The 24,684-nt window shown below is 42.8% G+C and overlaps 1 protein-coding gene across 1 annotated transcript in view; it reads left to right on the plus strand.

Annotated features, from left to right (window-relative positions):
• VSNL1 (visinin like 1) overlaps positions 1-24,684 on the plus strand; it is a 179,660-nt gene that overhangs the window by 42,849 nt on the left and 112,127 nt on the right. Inside the window, exon 2 of the mRNA XM_075598408.1 lies at positions 14,279-14,447. Within this exon, the coding sequence (XP_075454523.1) occupies positions 14,286-14,447 (162 nt within the window). The 5' untranslated portion in view covers positions 14,279-14,285. The remainder of the gene's footprint in view (positions 1-14,278; positions 14,448-24,684) is intronic.

A 24,684-nucleotide genomic window follows, 5' to 3' on the forward strand; every position in this document is an offset into this window, starting at 1 on the left:
TAGCCATCAACAACCATCTAATATCAAAAAGGATGATACTACTTTGACAAATCCCACTAACATTGCAAATGCATTCAATGACTACTTTGTAGGGTGTGCTACTTTCCAATTAGCAAAGCGCAACCCAATGGCAAACATCAAGCTCAATCTGAGAAAACACCCATCACCCCAACTTCTCCCAACACTGCCCACAGTTTTCAATTTGTTCCAGTATCTGTGGTGAATGGGGTTAACACATTAGTCAACTCCAATCTGGCTTTCTCCCAAAACACTCCACAGTAAATACCCTCATAAAAGTTTGCAATGTGATCCAATGTGGAATGGAATTGGGACAATTTACAGGTGCAATATTCCTATATTTTGCAAAGGCTTTTTATTCTGTTGATTGTGTTATCTTGCTAAACAAACTGCAGTGCTCTGGAATAGGGGTACATGCTTTAAACTTGTTTCACTCCTTCCTACCTATCAGGTAGATCACAACATGTGTCTATCTCGGGCTCAAACTCCGACCCCTAGGATATCACCTGCGGTGTCCTGCAAGGCTCTGTTCTGTGCCTCTACTCTTTTCAGTCTTCAATGATCTACCTACAGCTTGTAATGGAGCTTCAATGCACATGTATGCGGATGACACAATCTTATATTCACACAGCCCTAGCCTGTCCGACCTTGAACACATACTTCAATCTGATTTTTTGAGATTTGAAAACTGGATTTCCCAAAACAAACTGTTTTTAAACACAACATTTCTAAAGCTACCAATGACGGAGTTTCAGATCAGAACCAACTCTAATACCATCCTAAACCCTGTCACTAGTTTTAAATATCTGGGTATATGGTTTGACTCCCATTTAATACTAGGGTTGCACATTGATACCCTGACAACCAAATCCTCCCTAAGCCAGCTGGTCAGAAAGCGCATAGCACAGCAGATGCTAATGCCAATTATAGACTATGGGGACATAGTATACGGGACAGCACCCCAAACTCACCTTGGCAAACTAGACACTCTCTACAACTCAATATGCCACTTTGTCCTCAAATGCAACTACAACACACATCACTGCGAAATGCTCAAAGAAAGAGATTGGTCATCACTTGAGTCTAGATGCAAAGTTCATGTTTCCTGTCTTGCCTTCAATTACTTTCTGGGCAAGCTACCCATCTATCTGAACCAGCTCCTCACCCCTACCACATGCAGCAGTTATCACATGAGATCTGACTTCAAAAGACTGTTCTCGGCCCCAAGGTTCAAAAAAAGGATTTGGCCGCTCCTCCTCCTTTTACCATGCACCTCACAACTGGAACAACCTACCTGAGAGTCTCAAAGCTGCCTCCAGTCTAAATTCTTTCAAAACCAAAGCTGTCACACATTATAATCTGGTCTGTAACTGTTCCATACACCTCTAATACATATTATCTATAACTGTTCTTACAGTTAATGGCAGACAGCCTGACGGGGCTCCCCAAGAGCTGCTCCCCTCTGCACAGGGCTATCGTGCTAAGGGTTAACATGTACTTGTACTTTGTGGAACTTCAACCCCACCCACTGGAATGTTAATGAGTCAAGAGGACACAAATAAATTTGTATTCACAGCTACATTGAATCTCAACCACCCCAGTGTACATCTGCGTTGCCCCAAAGGCGGACAGCCTGATGGGGCTCCAGAAGAGCTGCTCCCCTCTGCACAAGACCAGCATGCTAAGCGTTAACATTTGGTTGTACTTTGTGGAACATCAACCCCACCACTGGAATATTAATGAGCCAAGAGGACACAAAGAACTTTGAGATTCAATGCATCTGTGAATACAACCACCCTAGTGTACATCTCGTTGACCCAAAGGCGGACAGCCTGATGGGGCTCCTCAAGAGCTGCTCCCCTCTTCACAGGACCAGTGTGCTAAGGGTTAGCATTTGCTTGTACTTTGTGGAACATCAACCCCACCCACTGGAATGTTAATGAGCCAAGAGGATACAAAGAACTTTGTATTCACAGCTGCATGGAATCTCAACCACCCCAGTGTATATCTGCATTGCCCCAGAGATGGACAGCCTTTGGCGCAGCCAAAGGGTGTGAGCCGCTTGCTGCCATTCGCTGATGTTTGGGGATGTTAAAGCTGCTCTATTCAATCTGAAACTTACAAGTCCTTTATATCCTATACCCAATTTTCCAACTCTATCTGTCCATGAAATGTCTGTGATTTGACTGTATAACCCTGTTCTTTTATAACTCTGTGCCCTTGACATACTTGAAAACTCTCAATTTATTACTTCCTGGTAAAACATTTTTACAAATATATATATATAATGTATAACCCTGTTCATTTAATATAACTATGTATTTGTTACTACAGTATGAATTTGTCATCATAACTCTGTGCCCAGGACATACTTGAAAACGAGAGGTAGCTCTCAATGTATTACTTCCTGGAATTGCTTCCTGTATACCCCAGCTACCAACATCTGTGTATACTTGGTGGTCCATACCACAGCCACCAATTAGTGATACACCTGTGGTAGCTTTAAAACTTTAATGCCCCCAAAATGTGAGTTTTATCATGCCCTATTTATTTTATTATTTTTGCATATATAATAAATATTTTTAACTTGCCTCTTACTACCACCAATAGTATTCTGGGTCACCCAGTTACCCACTGATTATATAGCCAATATAGTGTCTCTCTTTGCTAGTCATACATCTACCATTTAGCCATGTCAACAGTCTAGCGAGTGCAATTTTCTCCCCACCTATGGGGAGAGGTGCTTCTCTTTGTTTAATTCTTTAATTGACCTTAGTGTACCCTGACTTCTTACTACCCTAGGTTGAGGGGATGATCTCTTTCTTATTTCGCTTATAAAAATAGCTGTCATTGATTTGACATTTTTAATATTTTGGGTCTGATACATTTGTGTCTGACTTCACAGCATAAAATGACTAAATGTTTAGTATAATGGTTGGATTCTCTTGTTCAGGCATTCAGACAACCAAGTCAACAATACAGTATGCTCATCTGTCTATACGTAATCGAAATGGAGAAATGTATGAATGGCAATAAAGCTCATATTCATGATCAGTAATGTTAGATACATATGTTTAAAGTGTTTTACTATATGGCTCCTCTGTAACTAGTCTAACATAGGTAATAAATACTGTACTAACCCCATTAACTTTTGGAATAAGTAGTGCAGTATATTGGCTGACAAGACTTCAACCCACATTCACTAAAAGGTGAAAAGATTAAATGTAATAACATACAGTATTACATCTGCTACCAACTGGTATTCTTCTTGGTTATTGCAGTGTATCAATATATTAATTATAATAATTATATATATATATAAAGACTATTTTGTGATGGCAGTATTGAAGGCATTGCAAAAAGCATGGAAATATCTGATAAGAATTACAGATGGGCTGCACAAGGACACTGTTAATATACATAAACTATTAAAAACTGAGAGGAAGCAGTGGTGGGACACGGTGACCCTAGAAAAATATCCCGAGAGCAAGAGGGTTCCGAGGGGTCTTAGGGTAATAAAAGTAGCACGTTTTGACAGTGGAATAAGACACTGGAGAACTGTTCGTCAGAACCAATGAGATTGATTATTACACATAGAAGACAATCACGAAGAAGACTAGATGAGGAGATCTCGAAAAATAAACAGATAACTGTACAGTAATAGAGGATCATTCAGATCTACAAAAAGTGACTAGAGAACCTAGAAAAAACGGACACGGAGATCATAGAATTTAAAGTTAGGAAATTTAATAGGGACAAGAATGATTATAAAACCAATACCATTAGGAACTGGGGCAAAATACATAAAGTTAACATTCCCAATAGTCTCAATGAGCGTAGATACACTACACAAGGTAAGAGGCCTGATGTTGGAAAACAAAATGGGCATGTTAGAGAGGATAGGTACATTAATGCTAATATGCGTCACCATAATGACAGAGATATCTGGAAAACAAGCAAACAACTACATAAAGTAGTGATGTGGTAAGAGGGAGGCAGAATCTCCATGTGTACCAGCAGAATATACTGTAACTCATAGAGGTGCATTTCGGAGTAATAGACATAGGAATTATGATTCCAAACGCAAATACTTCACCCCGACATACAATTGGGAGAGGGGTGAGATATCCAACAAAGAATGGATTAAAAGGAAGCACATGGCAAATGCAAATCAAGAAAAAATGAATGGGGTTCTTTTAGACAGAGGCCCCTACTCAAGACAGCTCCCGTGGCATGCTCCATCAGTCAGTGCTCCCACGCTGGCGGTCTGGGTCGCAGCCCAGTGATGTCAGCAGAGGCATCGCTTTCAAGCAGGGAGCTTTCGGCAAAGGTTGATGTAGCAAACCCACTGCCTACACTCAGTAATCACCTCTGATGAAGCGAGATGGCTTTCGCGAAATGTGTTAGGTGCTGTGTAGACAGTGGGGTTGCTACAGCAAAATTTTCCAAAAGCAGGGAGCTTGAGAGCAATGCCTCTGCTGCTGTCCGATTGATGGAGACATTGGGATGCACGCCACGGGAACTGTCTGAGGAGGCAGAAACATCTACGCAGCAGAGAGCAGTAACTACAAGACACAAAAGACTTGTTGGATACCTTAAAGAACTTTCATCTAGTGAGTGCAATCATTTAGACCTTTTTATTTATTATGCCACGTGGAGGTGTTTTTTGTGCCTTTTTTCAATATATATATATATATATAAATAAATATATGCACACACAAACAGACAGATACTGCATACACACCTAGAATAGATTGGTATAAAAAAGACCAGCCGTTTATCACTCTGCTATAAGAGAAGCTGGTCAGTGCTCAGGGACAGTACATATAAATCACATAAACAGAGAAAAAAAAGGAAGTCCCATACTAAGCAGTCACGATATCCAAAACATAACAAGTTTTTATTATACTCAAACATTATACATATAAAACATGATTAAAATCAAAACGGACACACACACATATATATATATATATAAATACAGGTAAACCCCGTTATAGCGCGACCCGTTATGACGCAAATCGGTTATAACGCGGTCTGAGCATGGCTCCCGAATTGAAAGCCTCCATTTTGCCGCCTTACCTGCATCTCAAATCCTCCATTTACCTGCATTTCAAATCCTCCATTTTGCCGCCTTACGCTCTCCTCTTCCAGCTGTCCTGTCCACGTGCTCATCTCTCTTCATCTCTCTCCTCTTCCTGCTGTCCACGTCATCTCTCTGCCCGTCGCGTGTCATTGGGTTGTTTTTTTTTTTTTTTCAAACATTCAATTCAATGCTTTATTGACTACCAGACACAGACACAAATAAACATTAATTCATTTTGTACAAAACACATGCAGGGATTGAACTCGGGACCTTCTGATACCAATGCCTTGCCTCTTACCTCTACACCATAGGCTTGGTGTGACAAGGCATAACCTATAAATATATTTATCCTCTACAACACATTGCCACAGGGTACATGTCAATGTTAATCTTAAGTCTATTTCTAGCTGTCTATGACATCACTCAGCTTATGGTTATGTCTTGTCACACCAAGCCTATGGTGTAGAGGTAAGAGGCAAGGCATTGGTATCAGAAGGTCCCGAGTTCAATCCCTGCATGTGTTTTGTACAAAATGTATTAATGTTTAATCGTGTCTGTGTCTGGTAGTCAATAAAGCATTGAATTGAATGTTTGAAAAAAACAATGGCACGCCGACGGCAAGAGAGCAGAGAGATGAGAGCACTGGTAAGGCGGCAAAATGGAGGAGAATTAAATCTGTAATGAGGAGGCTCGGTGAAATTTTAACGCGACCCCGGTTGTAACGCGGTCTTGGGGTTGTGGACTCCAAGGACCGCGTTATAACGGGGTTTACCTGTATATATATATATATATATATATATATATATATATATATATATATATATATATATATACACAAAGAAAACATGTGAAATTGTGCACTATATTAGTGCGTGAAACTATGAAAAAGTATGTGATATAAAATAAGATTCATATGTGTGACAAATATATATCTACAGTAGTAATAACTAGACTGTAAAATACTAAGCTCTAAACTGTAAGGTGCATGTAAAACCAAACACATATACAGTATATCCCAAACGTTGATGCAATAAGAAATGCAAAAAAAAAAAAACAATTGTGCGTACAAAGTGTCCACATACAGTATAATACAGTAAGAGTCCAATTGGTGAAAATGAGGGGGAGGAGGGAGAAAAGAAAAAGTCCCCAAAAAAGGGGAAAACAATATAAAAAATAATAATGTATATAACTCCAGGGAACATACAGCTTCCAAAAAGGATCTCCACAGCCTTGGATGTTCTCTACAAGACAGAAGCAAACTGCCATAGAGAAGTACGTTTTAGAAAATGTTACTGGTTATAATAAAATAACAGATGTGCCCTTATACTGTAGAGGGAAAAGAATAAAAGATCTTATCTTAAAACTGGTAGATCGCGTTATTAATTAAACATTCACGAATGTGTCTATTTTTAACTTAGATTTTGTAATCAAAGATTTCTCTAAAGACACAATTGTCAATTTCTGGGTTCTTTTCCGACACTGCACTAAGTGAATCAATCGATCTGACTCTTGATAGAGCAACATATGTCCGTGACTAAAAACAGGCTTAGGTAGGAAAAGGCATATTTTATCAAACGTTTGGCCTTGTGACATTCATTGTCATTGAAAAAGCTAATCGAATGGGAAACTGTTTTCGTTTGAAATAGAATGGTAAATTTGTGTCTGATGGAAAGAGTGGGATTCTTGGAATAAGTACTGTGTCTGATTTTGCTTCACTGATCACTTTTACTTCGATTATGTGTGTTTGTACTGGAGTAACAGTAAGTTGTACAATTACATACTGTAGTTCTCTCAATGGCAGGTTTCGAAGGAGCATGATAATGGCTCTTACTTTCAATTTCAGTTCATAAGGAGGCATTCCATTGGGAGTAAGACTGTAAGAATTCTTCCGGGAATGCAAGTTGATCAGCAGTATCATCTTTTCCATGTCAGACATACCCTACAGTATGTTGTCTTTCACTATAGCAGCATGTGTTGTGTAGACTGGTTTATTTCTTGTCTGCTGTTTCAAGTTAGGATATCAAGCATGTTTTATAGTAAGTCACTTAGTTACTGAATTGGCAGAGAGAGTTGTACATTTGGTAATTATTTAATTATATTGGATTTGCTAAAACATTGGTTTATAATGCAGAAATCCTTACTGTTCCACTCATTGTTTTGTTTGTTACCTTGTTATATCCCTTGTTAAATCTGCTTTCAGTATGTTCCTGCCAGTCTCCATTCCTAACATACTGAATAACAAAAAACAGAGTCACAAGGACTAAAATTGCCTACATTTAGGCATTTTTCTAAAAGACCATCATAATGTGAATTTATGTGCATTTTTGGAGCATATTGATGCATTAAACATTAAATTATCAAGGATGCCATTCTATGAACAGCCATTATTGCGAGGGGTAAAATACTGCACATTATGGATAGTGCTGATTAGTAAATATTGTACCTATACAATTTTGTTTTGCCCATTGTCACGGCATGGGCAGCATGTCACTAAGAATAAAGGTTAATCCTGCATGTTATCAAGATGGCAACCCAGTGTAAAGGGCCAAAACTTACCATCCCAGGGTTGGAGAGCCCCAACCTTAGTAATAAGTAACTCTTTTCTATGTATGTTACCACTGCTGCAGCTATCTGTGTGACTCATTGTGTGCCTGGGCTAGTGACAATGACTGAGTTTCAGGCATATAGTGAGCCAGAGGGTTAGCCATTGTGTGGGCCAAATGCTCTGTCTAGGAAGGATGGGGAGCTAGGAATAGACTGCCCGCTTGCTGGGAGAATGCATACTACAAGGCCAGAGCATTGTTCTCTCTCTGGCAGAAAGGCGTCAAACCCTACGTTGTGCCTTGAAGTGATCTCAGGGCTTAGCCCTGTTGGTGCCCTCTTGAGAAAACGCCTTGTAAGAGACGTGTGCAGAGGTACGCAATGTAGACCGTTTAAAGTGAAACTAAAATTAGGCTTTATTGCGCCTGACCCGTTTAACACAGGAAAACATGAAAATAAGCCAAACAAAAACCTATTTCCGCTTTGGAGACTATCTACACATGTAGTTCAGCCCTCTCTATAACTGGGTGGTTAGCTAAGCTATTTACCAGCCCCAAATATATATATATATAAACAGATATATAAACAGTCCCATAAGAAAGTTTTATCTGTTTCTTGTTGCTGTAGGGGAAGGCTTCTCTGTTCTCCTTGTTTCCACACCCTTGTGTGCTAAGGCAATGTCAGGATCCAGGTTTAGAAGTATTGTCCCCTGTGTCTTGCTGGCAGCGTGCAGTCTCTTTGCAGCTCAAGACATCTGTTTGTTCCACATGTCAGCCCAGTTGTGGACTAGGAAACTCTCTGTCTGTCCTTCCTTGGTTCAGCCCCACGTGTGAGACTAAGGAATCCTCCCTTCCTGTCTCAGAACAGGCTATTTCACAGAGCTGTGATTAGCAGGTGGGGTTGATTGCACCAGCAATTAACCAGCACACTGCTGGATTAGAGGCAAGTCTGTTAATAGGGATAAGACCTGTTACACTCCTATTATAAAAATGTGGGAGGGGTGCTTAGAACCTCAGTACCTCGGATCTACTTTTGCCAGCCTCCTCTTAATGTGATCTACCACCACTGAACACTCGCTACCACCACTGAAATTTCGCTACTACCACTGAAATTTCGCGCTGTCTGTCTCGCTTTCTCCCTCCCCATATCTTACTCATTTCCTCTCTCTCATTGCCATCTTTCTCTCTGACTCCCCTCTCACTTACTCGCCATCTCTCTTACTTTCTCCTTGCTCTCTGACTCCACCTCGCTCCCTCACCCTCCCTCGCTCTCTCATCCCCCTCGATCTCTTACTCCCCCTGCTCCCTCACCCCCACTCGCTCTCTCTCACCCACTCACTCTCTCACCCCCCTCGCTCTCTCACCCCCCCCTCGCTCTCACCCCCCTCCTCTTCGCTCTCTCACCCCCTCCTCGCTCTCACACCCCGTCCTCACTTTCTCCCCCTCGCTCTCATCCCTCCTTGCTCTCATCCCTCCTTGCTCTCTCACTCCCCTCTATCTCTTTTACACCTCCCTCTCTCACTCTTATTCCCACCTCTCTTACACCCCTGTCTTACTCCCCACTCTCTTTCTTTTTCTCTCTATATTATTTTTTTTCGTTCTCTTTGACTCTCTTTTTCTCTCTTCTTCCCCCTGCTCCCCCAAATCCCCCCCCCCCCCCGCTCTCCCTCTTTCTCCTTGTCCCATCTCTTTCACATTTGCCCCGGCAGCAGAGGCGGGCCACCCAGGTGGCCTATGGAGTAAGTTGGGCCACACTTCCGATGGGGCCAAACTTCCAGGTTCAGACCACTGGGCCCCTCTCCACTGTCAGACCCGGGACATACTGTATGTCCTGCAGTCTACATGAAGTGAGTCACCGGTCGACTGCGATCGATATCCTGAGCACCTCAGGGATAGAAAATAATATCAAATTTTTCAGCTATGTATTAAGGAGCCTTTCTTATAAACACGGACAATTGTCCATGATGGTTTTGAGCAGTGCTGCTGGGTGGTACATATTGCTTATTAAATGTTAGTGTTGGTTGAAAGCTTTCTTTATTTAAAAGTGCTCACCAATACAGTTACAGTCACTTTTTTTTTTAAAGACGCTCCAGAAATGTGTCACATAACTCCTATAACTAGGAATACAAGGGCAGTGAGAAGTGGAGCTGTGTGTCTGCAATAAACACACCATGGACAACAAGAGCTATACAATGCATACAATGAGGCTGTAAGAATATTGTCCTAATGTAACAATCCTGAAACCGGTAATGATGTGTGTTTACATTGTGACATTATTTATAGGTTCTGAAATCACAGCCTTAGTGCGCACAAATACTTCACTTGTTACTGAAGAGCCACGAGGAAAATGGAAATTGACTGCTGAATGAACCACATTAGGATGTGACACATTGAGAGATTTTCACATGTTAATGGGACTCTGGCAATACTGTGTAATATTGTCATTTTTCATCAAGCAGAAACCTAAAAGCACAGCACCGAGATAACAGTTAGGCCCGGGCCATAGAGGGGGGGAGCCGTGCTGAGGCGTGCGGACGCTGAGGCTCGCCTGCAGAAGCTGGGCGATTTCATGCCCATACAGGCGAGCCAGCGTCCGCAATCGGAGGTGGGGGGAGACTGTAGGGAGGCGGGGCAGTGACGTCGCTGGGCCAATCGCCCGCGACGCACTGACGTTGACGTCACGGCGCCGACGTCACGGCGCCGTGACGTTGACGCAGCCCCACTCTCATTGGAGGGTTTCAGCCGACAGCGCGCTGAAAAACAGCTTGGCGCTCGGCTGAAACCTCCAACTCCTCCGCACGCCTGCGGACGCTCGCGTGAGCCCCCTCTCAAGGCATCCTCATTGAGGATGCAGGGGCTCAGCGCGGAGCGTCCGCACGCCTCAGCACGGCCTGTCCATCTATGGACAACGCCTAAGGAGTAGGATCTCAGTGGGGCCTAGTCACAAAGCGGTGATAAAATCAGTGCTTTTGCATCCGATAATGCCCTTTTTTAAATCGTGCTATAAGACATGAAGCCAAAAGTGGGATTCACTAAGAAGTGATGGCCATTGTTTAAAGTCCAATTAAAAAATGCACTATCGTGTGACCTGTTTTTTGTATCAGTGCTTTCGTGCTATTAATTCCATCGCGTGATAGCTGATAGAAAAAACTGCAGCCTGGAAGAGCTGCATGGAGATGCTGCGTCTCCATGCACGGCTCTTATAGGCGATCGTGCATTAAAATATTTATTTTGATAATAGTGTACATGAGCAGGGGGTCTCCGGAGCTGAACCGCATTGGATTCAGCATCGGAGACCCCCTACTTCCCGAGATACAGGACTCGTTATGGGGTGCCGGTATCCCCTGAACTTTTAAGTCTCCTGCGTCACGTGAGAGGGGGATTTCAATCGTGCACTGGGATACCGGCACCCCATAACGGAGCCTGTATCTCAATAAGTAGTGGGTCCCCGAGGCTGAAACCAATGCGATTCAGCTCAGGAGACCCCTGCTCACGCACACCATTAATTAAAATTTACATTAAAGCAGATTCATTAAATTAGCGGATAGCCGCTAAGGCAATGGAGGGGTTAAGGCACAATAGCAGCTTTATTGGGGGCAATTGCCTCCAATAAACATTGCAATTTGTACTACCCAGAAATACACAACCCACCCACCCCCTGTGCCCCCAACAACCCAATTCCCTCCTAAAACACATAAAAGCAATTTTTAGTTTTATGCACCGGAATGATACCAGAGGCTGGTGGGGGCCCCCAGGTGGTCCCCGCTGGTGTCTGGGAGCCCTCGGCTGGTCCCCGTGGGTGTCCAGGGGCCCTTGGGTGGTTCCCACGAGTGTTCCCCGCGGGTATTCCGTGTGGGTGTCCGGGGATCCTCAGGTGGTTCCCAGAGGTGTCCGGGGGTCCCGTGAGTGTCTGGGGGTCCTCGGGTTGTTCCAATCCTGTGCCTAAAAAAAAAATATATGCATACATTCAAATAAATACATCCTCCCCCCCCAATACATACAGTACAGTAATGGGCAAAATTACTATTATCCAGAAATGGATAATAGCTCATTTGCCCATTATAAAATAAAACATTAGCCAGCCAGCATAAATAAAGTAAATAAACCTTTCTACTTACCCCAGCCATCATGAAGGGCATCCTCGTCAGCTTACACCAGGTCCATGTCCAATGCCAGCAAGAATACATGAAAAAATACAATCTAATGGCCCCTAAACCCTTAATCACCTTAGCTATTAATAACGCTAGAGTAATTAAGGGGTTAACCCACCCTCCCCCGCTACCTGCCTGGGAGGCTTAACCACCCACCCTGGGCCCACTATACCCACCCTCTACCCATTGATTGATATAGTGGTACATCATACCCATTTAATATAGGCATGATAAGCCACTATAGCAGTCAATGGTCACACTAAAAAAAAAGCATGAAGGCCAAAAGTACACAATAATAAAAGATATATACAAGCACCCCAATTCAATAAACAAAAGCACCAGACAACCAATCAATTAAATAAATAAACGCACTAACCAACAAAACAATTCATTTTAACCACAAGCCAACAAATCAATAAATTAATAAAACCACTAGCCAACACATTAATTAAAATCAGTAGCCATCAAAAGAAATAATTAATTAAAAACGCTAAACAATCGGAAAATGAAATAAAAACAAGTCATCCAAATTACAAACAATTTAAGCCAAACAATAAACAGAAAACGAAAAAACAACAAATCAATAGAAAAAAAGCATTTGCCAAAAAATGAATTGGCTGTCGCACTTAAAACCACTTATCACTGCTTCGTGAATAGGCCCCAGTATCTCTTGCTGCTTCGTATAAGAACAATCCAAGGTAGGAGAGATCCTTTTTGAGGAATAAACAAATGAGATGAACAATGAAAAAGGGTCAGTCATGGGTAGAGCAGGACAAGGAAAAGAGGAATACAATTTTATATAACTTTTGTAACTTACAACTTTTGTGGCCTAACTATTTCTAGTTTAAAACCATGTACATAAAAACACAAAAAGGGGCGCAAAAAGAGAAAAAACAAAAACTAAATTGGTAACAAAATATATACTTTATATGTCAATAATTGAAACATATAGCACTCATATTGAGACCCACTTGTAGATCATCTTCTACTGCATGTCTCAGAGAATATGGGCACTCATTTCTTATATTGAAGCAAGCAATGGCAATTGATCTAAATCAACCATCAGGAGAGTGAAAATGCAATACCAAATAGGTTTAAACATGGGCGTAAAGGGTATAGCTGGAAAGTAATGGGAAGGTGTTCAACATTTAGTCTACTGTCTATCAGGTGGAAATCTCTATAGCGTTAATGTAATTTTGTCTAAAAGAAGACTAATCACCAGCCAAGGATAAGGAGAGGGGTCCAGAGGGAAGAAATCTGTAAGAGGATAAAAAGGATAATGGATTAATATCATAATAAGAGAGGAGGGTTAATATCACAGGTGGGAACCCCACTGGGACCCCAGATTTCTCCAGAGAACAAGTCGCTCCCTTTTTAGAGTTTCTGTAATGGAAAGTAGAATCTGCTTTTCTTCGCACATTCTCTGCCATTCTTGTTATACATCTGGACATCGTTCTTAGTGGTGGATAAGTATTACTTTGACTTGCCTTTATGACATATATTTTTGGGACTGTAAATACTATTGTGTAGAGGGTCTTGGGACCCAGATGACTATCCACAAGTATGTTAAGTACTGTATGAATTCTATCATTTATTTTACTGGCTCTAGTGTGGGTCTTGCTTTTGAGTTCTGGAGACAACCACATTTCTCTACTTCGATAATTCGTTTGCATGTGTTGTAAGTAGTTGACGTATAGAACATTCAAACTTTTGTTGAATGCTTTATTGGGAGATAGTTATATTGATCCAGGGGCAGATTAGGAAAAACAGTGCAACATTTGTCAGTTGTAGTATAGTGTATATAAGTTCCCTGAAATGCAGATGCTAGAGGTAATTGGAACGGTGTGATCATACACAACATTGCTTTATTTTTTAGTATTGATCATCTGTCAGCTGATTTGGATATGAAGACGAGCAGCTGCCCACTAAATGTTATTATCTTGAACATATATCGCTTTTCATTTTCAAACATCCAGTAGCCCAGAGGTGCTCAACTCCAGTCTTCAAGCCACCCCCCACCAGGACAGGTTTTCAGGATATCCTTGCTTCAGCACAGATGGCTTAATCAAAGGCTCAGTCGAAGACTGCATTACCTGTGCTGAAGCAGGGATATCCTGAAAATCTGACCTGTGGGGGGCTTGAGGACTGGAGTTGAGCACCCCTGCATTAGCCAATAATTTCTGTTTTCGTTGCCCTGTACACTCACGGACCAAAGATCAAGTCTATTCAAAGTATTACACTTACTTGCCATCCTTATTTTTTTTTTTTTAAAGATACATACTGTACTGTACGAACAATAAACAAACATTAAACAATTCTCATAATGAATTGTTTAACGAAGATCAGTAATATCAATAATGAAGAAAGCAGAAGACAAAAAACATTTGACACTTTAATGAATGAAGCATAACCGTTTCGCCCCAGTTTTTACATACAGTATATTTACTTGAAATGTAAAGTAATGTCAATTATTATTTCTCTAGAAGCAGAATGGGGAAACAGAACAGCAAGCTGGCTCCAGAAGTGATGGAGGATCTTGTGAAGAGCACAGAGTTTAATGAGCATGAGCTGAAACAGTGGTACAAAGGATTTCTAAAGGACTGCCCAAGTGGCAGGCTCAACCTTGACGAATTTCAGCAACTCTATGTAAAGGTAGGTTACTGCCTTTTTACATATTTACTGTACAATACATTTTAACAGTCATTGGGGATTATGCATTAAACTGTGATAGTGCAGATGGAGGCACTATCCCTCAGAAACTCGTTGATATCAGTGGGAGTTTTCTGGGTGATAGTGCCCCAATCGGCACTATAGCAGTTTCATGAATTGCCATTTTATTTATTCCGCGGAAACGTTGCGGAATTTGGATTTAACATACAGGCCAAATACTTGTTGATCTTGTGAGATTCTTTACTTTAGGTTGAACCATTCTATTGTACAGTATATAAGAAATTATTGGGGTTTTATGGAACTGTTGTACTGCACAGAAAACGCATAAAAAGACCAGAGGTTTAAATGCAAACTATTTGCCCCAGAAAATGTATTAATGGTGCTCTGATTTTTAAAGAATAGATTATAGAACACTAAAGGTTGCCACACCATTTTTATTCGTTCCCTTACTTAATTATTTTATCATGTTTAATATGCATGTTATTTTTGTTCTGTATTTAATGTTTTCTAAACTGTATTTAGGTAACACTGTTGTGATATTCAATATAATGTACAGTTTAACTGCTGCCTTGCATTGGTTGTTAACACAAAGCAGTAGGCTGAATTCAACTGATAATTCACCTAATCATTCTGCAGGCATAAAAAAATGAATTGTATAATTACAAAACAAACTCCACACTTCTTCCACTCTTCTTCATATCCCTATACTGCTGGTACTGTATGTAAAGAAACCTTAAACAAAACATAATGTTGGAGGTGCATGGGATGAAATTGCCAATACTTAGGGTGGCCAGACACCCCGTATATATACAGATAGTACCTAATTTCATAGACTTGCCCCCTGGTCCCAGACAGGTCTGTTGAAGCTCATAATTGTCCCCTATCTTAGTGCCTTAAAGTGAAATGTCTGAACTTAAAATGACTATAATGAAATCAGTCCTAAAAACGTATAGATTTCTACGTGAGTGTAATAGTTACTTTTTACGATAGATGTCGCCTTAGTAAATTATTTAAAATAATAAAAGGCGATACTTTTTCCCCCACTGCTACTTGTTAGTTTAGTGCCAAGAACAGAGATGATCGAAAACAACGAATATAGCGAGCAAGCAGAATCTCATTTGGCGTAATCTCGGAGCAGGTCTGGAACCATCTCGGGAACCGCTTCATCAGGGTCCACGGACCCCATGGAACATCCGCTGGGGCACACAGGCCCTCGCGAATCTCCATTGCTGAGGTAGCTTCATCGTCCGCCCAGGTATTGTGGTCAGCCGGATCTTTTGTAGAGAAGGCCGTAGGCCTTAGCAGCGTAGGTTGTAGATAGTATGCTCCACACCATGGACAAGTAGCTCCCCAGACCAGGTCTCCACCCGGGAAGTCACACTTGGGGCACAGGCACTTTTGATATCTTGTCCCTTCCACCTTCAATACAAGGAGTAAAACACACAGAGCATTGCTGCTCAAAATTCCGGTGCTCAAAAGAAAACCTCATAAGTCTCTTTGTTGCTAGGAGAAAAGACTGAATGTATACCACATCTTTGGCTATAAGATATAAGCTCTCAATGAGAGTCAAGTCTACTCACGGCTTGATGAATAAGAAAATCCATAAGTATACCCACATAGGCTCCATGGGTCCGCAGGTCAGTCACTCGCGCGTGTCCTCCCACGGGGCAGTCAGGCAGACTGGCTTGATAAACAGCACAATGATGTCAGAATGCAGGGCACTTGTATACCTCCACGCTGGACTGTTCCTCCGATGTACCGAGTGTACTCCCGCAGGCTCCGCGACTCAGCGTCTCCACTCGTAGCCGGTCAGTCAGGATATCTCGCCCGCCTCCTTGACATTAATGATTCGTTACCGGATTGCAGTAGAACTCCTGAGCCCCTGAGCAGTCTCCTATCTTGCGTGCTCCCAGCTATACTCACAATAGCAGGTAAACATCCCATAGAGGAAATCCCATAGAGAAATAAACGGTGCACTGCGTCTCACATAAAGAGAATGGGGATATGATCATCAAAAAGGTTAATCAAAAAGTGTCTGCATCAGTACTCGTTTTGTCCATGTTTTTATCTAAATAAACCTTTTGGTTAATCATATCCCCATTCTCTTTGTGTGAGACGCAGTGCACTGTTTTTTTCCCTATGGGATTTCCTCTATGGGACGTTTACCTTCAATACAAGGAGGCCTCCTGGCAGACGGTAGTGGGAAAACTCACAGTTTGCCATCTCCCTTTTGGACGAAGTGCTTTGAGGTAGGAGAACAGGTAAAGTAGCTCCTCTCTCTTTGCAGGCTCCGAAGAACTGAGGGTGCGGTCGGCCACATCCGGCTCCTCCCTTAGTTGAGATGGTCTTTCGGCATTGGCTGTCACAGTGCCCCCTCCCTCTGGTGCAGATTAGAGTAGAGGATTACTAGGACAGGGCGTGACTGGATCCTCTCTGAGCCAGTCACATCGCTTGGGTGTGGCTCTGGCTTTCACGCCAGACCCTTGCAGAACTTTGCAACAATTGAGCATGCAACCTTTTTGCAGACAGCCCGCGCGCTCTCCAGTCTTGGCGGGAGACACCATATTGACTGACGAACTTCACATGGTGTGTTCCGAATAGAAGAACCACCATTTTAAGTTCACTGTTGTACAGGACCACGTGTCCCACACGATTCTGACCAGAATCCGTCCTCTGTAGTTCCTTACATGGTTGTACTGTCTACCAATCTTAGGTGTACCCCAGGCTAGCAAAGCTCCCTCTGATATGCTGCACTCGTTCACGGTCCATCACAAGTACTCTGTGGTTCCTGTCTGGTGACGGCTAGTAGTACTCTGGGCGTTCTTCAAGCAGAGGGGCATAAGCACCTAGTACATCAGGCACCGCTCCTAAGACACTCCCTAGCAGTACTTTAATGCTGCCCTGCTGCGGCACTGGCATCACAGACCCTCTCCAGAGGCCCCTGGAACACGTTAGTCAGGCCACCCCCTTTAGGCATCATACGCCTACCAGTCCACATGGTGACTCAGACCAGCAATAGCCTCTGTCTCCACACAGTTCACCTTATGGATCAGCATAGACTACAGTTCATGTGTCACTACACCTGGCCTCCCTTTCTTGTCAGTACTTGCTCTGAAAGAGTATCTTATAACTTTCAGCCTTGCGTCGCTGAAAGCCTGTCCTGTTGAGTAGTATTTCAGCAGCGCATCCAAAAGTAACTGTGTTTCAACACCCAATGGGAGATTCTGTCATTACAGCGTGTGTCGTGCATGCTACCTGTTGGTAAATAGGAGGGCTGAGTCATCCGCCGATGTTTGTGGGGACACAGGACAGGTTTCTGGGGTACACACCCAGCATGGTTCTCTAGCAGTGCAGTGCCTCCATCTGTCGCAGGCGCCAGATGTATGGAGACAATCTCCTACGATAGAAACAATCTCTCTCCTTCCGCAGTAAGATCACACACCAGGCAGGAGGTATATGAAACAGGAACGGTTTATTCTGTTCAGCTCAATGCAGCCACCACAGGCCTCTGCCCTATGCAGTCTCTGGTGATATCTCCAGCTCTAGGATGGTCCCTGGACCTGCACTACGGGTTAAGGGCCCCCGCAGCAGTCCTTGCTCTTCCCTGATCCTCTATCAGGATCAGGGGAAAGGTGCACACTCACTCTCCCCCAAAGGGAAGAGGAACAGGGAAGGCCAGTATTCAGGCAAGCTGTATGTGACCTGCCTCTCTCAGGTGGGGTGAGGCCCTCCCTACATTTGGGTGGCAATCCCCTTAAGTACAGCCAGGAGGAGGGCACCAGGTCTGTCCCAGGATTGGGAGAACCCATGGCTGGTTCCACCTCCCCCCCCCCCTCCTGTCACACAATGACACTGCTGGGAGTGGGGAAAACCCATGATAAGTACTGGCAGGCCTGCTCTTACCAGGGCTTTCTGCCAGTGAGGGCAGACTGGCAGCCAAGAACCAGTCCTGGCTACAATAAAAAATTCAAAGAAATTCAAAGACTCAATTTTGTATAGAAGAAGAAATTGAGGAAACTGCCTGTCTAAGCGTATTTAGCCACAGTACGCCTGGGACAGAACACCTCTTTATTAAAATATGCTCATATTTAAACTGCACAAAATTAGAGCGAGAGAAAAGAGTTCCCCTGTTCATATTTAAAACTGAACTTATTCCGTGGAGAATATATGAATTAATCACAATCAAGGTCATCCCAGGAACATTTTGCTGGCATGAAATCAATAGTCTAATAGACTAGTTCTCTTCCAGCCAATCGCAAATAAGACAAAGCTTGGAAGGTGAAGGACTCGTGTCTGCACGTACTGGGGAGGGTGTGCACCAAAATACTCATTCTGGTGTATTTTCATTGATTAGCAAGTGTTGCTTATTGCAGTTTATACGCGTAATGTTCACACATTAATTTGCTATGTTTAAATAAATTTCTATACAATAAAGGAGGGGGCCTGGACATATAGGGGTAACCAATATGCTGCATTTGTGGTGCAGGGAATAAAGACCAAGCATTTCACATATTATTGATAATACCTTTTTATCAACAGTCAATGGAGATTCCGAAAAAAGAAAATGCACATATTACATTTTGTATTATTTCTAGGATTTGTTGTAAAGGAGCACTCCTGGGGACACGTTTGAACCGTGTTGATTTCAGCTCCGGGGACACCCTGCTTCCCGAGATACTTATCTCCGTAGGTGCTGTGGCTAGGAGCCCCTGGTGGGTTCACAATATGGCAGCTTTCAGTAGCAGTGGCCCCCGGATCTGAAATCAACAGGGTCTAAAAACAACATGTCGCCAGGAGTGCTGCTCTAAAGGATATTCAGACAAACTAATTGTATTAACCCGTTGTTACTAATTAGCTTCTCTGTTGAATGTTTTTCATGCTGATGACATTAACTAACATTTAGATTTACAAAGAAAGAGTCGTATATAATTAGGGTAAGTAGGCACAACTTGAAGTATCATCAGTTTGGGCAGATTTTCGCTAATCACAGATGACTTCATTTTAATGTAGTTGTGTTTCATATTGCAACGACCTGTCCCCAAGTTGTCACAACATTCCAACCTGTCATCTTTTCTGGAGAAAGAATTGCTTAAATAAGAAGAGTTTCATTGGGAGATAACAAAATAAAAGATAAAGGGCCATATTTACTAATAGGTAAAGTAGTAGAATAGTGGGCCAGAGTGCTCTGGGATGTTGAGGTTTATTAAATATTTATTCATTCAAAACGTTTTTGGAATATTTTAACGCTTTACCAGTCAGAAGCGCCATTTAATAAGACATGGTAGTTGAGGCTAGTACCAGCCTACTGGATGGCTAATAATTGGTAACAACTTACAAGCTTTAATGAGTGAACCCAAATTATTGACACCAGCTACATGTATGAGGCCTCACATACGCCTCATGTTATGTGGTTATCTGCTTTTGTTCTATTTTGCTGCAATACTGTTTCTAGACTGTTTACGCTATATACAGTATCATTGAAACCATAGGATTTTTTTTTATTGTTTAAACCTACATTTCAATAAAAGAAAAGACGACAAGTCTTTCTTTTTAGAAAATGAAATCTGAATTGTACCTCCATGCACTATAAATTCGTAGTGCTCTGCCCTTGAGTGCCTCATTTCCGTCCTGTTTACAGTAAGTCTCTCTCGCCTAAAACCCTTTGCCCTCCCTTGCCCTTATAATTTAGTTGTCCAACTCTCTGACCCTCATTATTCAGCCAGCACTTTCCCCACTTTCAAGTCAAATCTAAACGCACACCTTCTGAATTAAGCATTTCAACAGCCTGGAGTCATGAATACTGCTCGCCATTCCCTTTTCTCTCACTGTCTCTTAGTCTCCACTCACATTATAAGATTTTCCTATCATAAGCTTGAATGTTTGATGCACTTTTTATATTCGGGGTTAATGTTTGTATGTACTGTATGTATGTATGTATGTATGTATGTATGTATGTATGTATGTATGTATTTTGTATATTGTATGTATGTATAACTTTAAAACTTCCACAGCTGTACAGTACACATCGCTTTACAAGAGAGATGATGTAGTACAGGGAATTATAATGTAATACAGTAAGTGCAACAAATAAGATCAGACTATAGGAATTGAAATCCCTGCCCCAGAGAGCTTGCAATCTAAGTGTTACAATGGGAACCTTACAGAGACAGCAGGGCAGGGAATAAGCACAGTAGATGGCAGTCATTGGTAGGAGTGGCTGTGGGTGTGGGACAGTAGGTTTGAGTCTAAGCTTTTGGGGGCACTTCTTCTAAGAGGTGAATTTTAAGGTTTGTCTTAAAGGTGTAATCTATTATCACATTTTTTAAGCGTTGTGTACATTGTTGGTGCTATATAAATACAAATATTTAAACATACAATTCAAGGGTGATCAGAGAAGGATGAATAAAAATTCTGTGGGGCAAGTTCATCAAGGACCAGTACAGGTTAGCACAAATAACGTCCATTGACTTAAGTTGCTTATACCTGCACTTTATGAATCTGCCCCTATGAAAGAATTACAATTTTAATTAACATGTCAGAACAATTCGAAGTAAATATTGTATGTTGTTTTTTTTACATACTGTACCACACAATATTGAAAAGCTAAATAAAGGGCCAGAGAGCAATAGGTCTTCCGTTCTGAACATCGACTGATTTAGAAATGTACGAATAATTACAAATGCATGAATTACTTTTCTATAATAACTTTGGGGACATACAGTTATTCTGCTCTAGGGATTCTCCAACCTGTACTTCTGATCCAGAATCAGCGTGAATATTGATTACAATTATATGGGATTAGCCGCTATTTGGGTAAATCCCAGAAGTCACGTTTCACGACACCTACAGTATGCAAAAAAGAATAAATAACACCAAAAATATGTTCCTAATTTGTCTTACCAGACAACTGACTGAAGCCATAAAGTCAGGTATTGCTGACCCACAGTACCAAACCATCACCGTTTGAAATATAATAATAACAACAACAACAACAACAAGACTTTATATCATACAGTGAACTTTGATAAAGCTCTACAGAGCGAAACATGTCAGGTGATTTTCTCCCGTTTTTGCCCTTATTAAAATCGTTTTATTTTTTCACCCTCTTTGCTTATTCATTGAAGTGGTGCGGCGACTTTTTGGCTTTTTTGCCTCTTTTTCTCTTGATTGTATCTTCAGCGCATTGCACACCAGGGATGGCACCCGGCAAGTGAAGACTCCTTATTATAGAGTGGATTACACCAAAGGAGAAGAAATTGATTAATTCCCTTGTGAGTACTTGGTTATTTATCATTTTGAACTGTCTTGATAATAGGAGGTTGCCATTGGACATTGGGCATTCATATATCATGCATGATTGCACTTTCTGAATGGGATTTCATACCTGCACAAGATATATATATACTCTAGAATGGACTTTATACTAGACTTGCCTAGGGTGCCTCCTGCAACATTGTAATTATTTCTTATTGAAAGAAGCTTTGGATTTATATTCAGTCCGTTTTGCTTTCTATACCTAAAGGAACCCCACACCCTTTGAGCCCCATTTCCTCCCTCTGGGGAGATTCTATGGTACAGGGATTTGAACCAGTCTCAACCTGCTTCAAACTCAATGTCATTGTTTTCAGAGTGAGTGTCATTACTCACTGAGCCGCTCACAGGTCTCTAAACAACACCAAGCTCAGTGTACCGTTTATTCGCTCCAAGACTGTAAGGACTTGTATTACATTTCACCTATTTCATTGCTATCCAGGAAAATAAGTGAAATAATTCTTTTCTCACAGCACATATTTCTACAGAAAAAAATGTCTTTGTTTGACAGATGGCATAAAGGCTTAATGCTGCTCCCTTCCTTCCTTGTAACGCTAAACCAAATAACCACACATAACGTTGGAAGAAAAGGTCACAGCTTTATTTTAACACCCACTGTTAAAACCCACCAGCCTGCCCGCCAGCCCAGCATGATCCATGCGAATGGGGGGAGATCCTTGCCCAGCAGCAAGCAATTGGCTGCGCTCCCTCCCCCCGCCCGAAGCATGTGAAATGGGGGGGGAGATCCTTGCCCAGCAGCCAGCAATTGGCCGTGCTCCCTGCCCCTGCCCTAAGCACCGTAAAATGGGAGGGGGAGATCCTTATAAGTCGATGTTGGGCTGCATTCCCTTCCCCTTCTCGCCCCTAGGGTCAGCTTAGGACCAGCCCTAAAGCTGCGCCCCGCCTTTTAGCAGCGTTGATTGGGCATTGGCCGGCCTGGCCCTAAAGCCGGCGCCTCCCGCCTGCCGACCTGTTCTAGGGGCTCCAGCTAAAAGGCGGACCCTAAAGTCCTCACCCATTCTCAGTCTCCTTAGCTTGGCTTGCGTGGCAGCTCCGCTATCCGGATGCTCCTCTGCTAGGCACCTGATACCCTGGGGCCAACACGCCCATCCAAAGCTGCGACCTCTGACCTTAATTCTTCCTGCAAAATCCCCTTGATGTTACTTGGAACACCTCCAAATCCTTTGGCGATGGATGCACGCCGTCCCTTCTGTGCCAGCTGCCGTCTTTGATGTCAATTTCTTTGTGCTTAAGAGTTTTACCACCGCAAGAGAGGATGAATTGCCAATGGCCTTCTTCCTAGCCTTCTCTTTCCTGATCCATTTCCCTGGCCCCTTCCAAATCTGCCTTGGAATAATTTCGGACCAAATTACTTCAACCTCACGCCACAGCACCTTCTAGCGGGCGCATTCCTATTGTAACCAATAAATCACCTCTAGTGTTTTGGTGTTGGCTAGGTCGTTCCCCCCGAGGTGTAGCAAAACAACATCTGGTTTCACCTGAAATTCTGCTAGTGCCTTGTACAGAGCCATTTGCAGATCAACCAAGCACCTTCCTCTCTTCCCAAGCCAATGCAAATTCTTCCTCTCCTCCGCAAAAAACCCTGCTGCGGGCCGCACCGCTGATCCTTCACCCATTTGTGCGCCCAATGAATGAAGAAATGACCCATGATCCACACTTCCAGGGTTCTTGCGCAGCTGCCTACTGAGAGGGAGATTTTTAAAAAAATATTCTTGTGCCCGCACGTTGCCGTCCCCTTTGGTTCTGATGTAACCCCTATAGGCACTGGACTTCCACCTCTCCAGTTTCTTTATTTGCTCCGGCGTACAGCTGTTCTCCGCTGCCGCTGCAGCAGTGCCGATTCTGAAGGAATGGGTACCAAATACACTAGGATCCATCCCCCCAGCGGCAAGGCACTGCCTAAAAAGCTTTAAACTGGTATCTTGTGAGCAGCGTTGCGTCCCAGTGGATGAGGAAATTGCCACCTACCTTGGGCCTGTGCCTTGCGTACCGCTTAATCAACACCACTGGGCATACTCTTTTGTTATTATTCATCGTGAGGTGGACCCACGCTCGCCTTCCCACTTGGTCGTTTTTTGACCTGTGGATCTTGCACGCCACAGACTTGAATTGATAATCACATTCGCGAAAAGCAAGCCCAAACCCTGGGTTGCTTTAGATGCCGCCACTAACTCACCAACCCTGAAGGCGCCAAAGAAAGCCGCAGCAAATGCTACTTTGAACAGTTCCCTTTCCGCTGCATAAGAGCATACCTCTTGTTTCCATCATCAATACCTCAAGCCTGTCTAGCGTTACCGGCTCCCTACCGTCAGTTCTCTTGGCTTCGCCCCTATCCCAGCCTATGAGGATTCTCCTTTCTATGAAATCCTTAGTTATGTCCTTGCGGTTGTGGAGTTTTAGGAAAAAAGCCAAGCCAACATGGCCCCAACACTGGCCCGTGTCGCCTCAGCTTGCTTCTGGGCCTGTAGGAAGCTAATGATTCACGCACTGCTCACTCGCTTACCCTTAACTCTGTCCTTTTCCTTGAATACGCTTACCCTTAACTCTGTCCTTTTCCTTGAATAATAGCCATGTGTGCCAAGCCCGGAGGTAGGTTTTCCAGGTATGTGGGGCTAGCGACTTCTAGACCAGGTCCATTAGTCCGATATCCCTATCTGCCAAAAGTGACGTGGGCACGTTAGACCAAGACATTTGCCACTGGCGCAGCTCGTGACTATGTTTATGGCCCTACCGAACGACTGGTATTGGAAATGGCAAGCATGCTGGTCGATCGCGTCATTGACATATCTGCCCTTGGAGTAGGATAGGTGCTGAATGAGTTTGAATTTGCCAGGTGCTCTCTTCGGAAATATCCCTAAGGGGGATATGATCAGATTGTGTATGGGCA

Source organism: Ascaphus truei, chromosome 4, assembly GCF_040206685.1.
Source record: "Ascaphus truei isolate aAscTru1 chromosome 4, aAscTru1.hap1, whole genome shotgun sequence".
Lineage (NCBI taxonomy): Eukaryota > Metazoa > Chordata > Amphibia > Anura > Ascaphidae > Ascaphus > Ascaphus truei.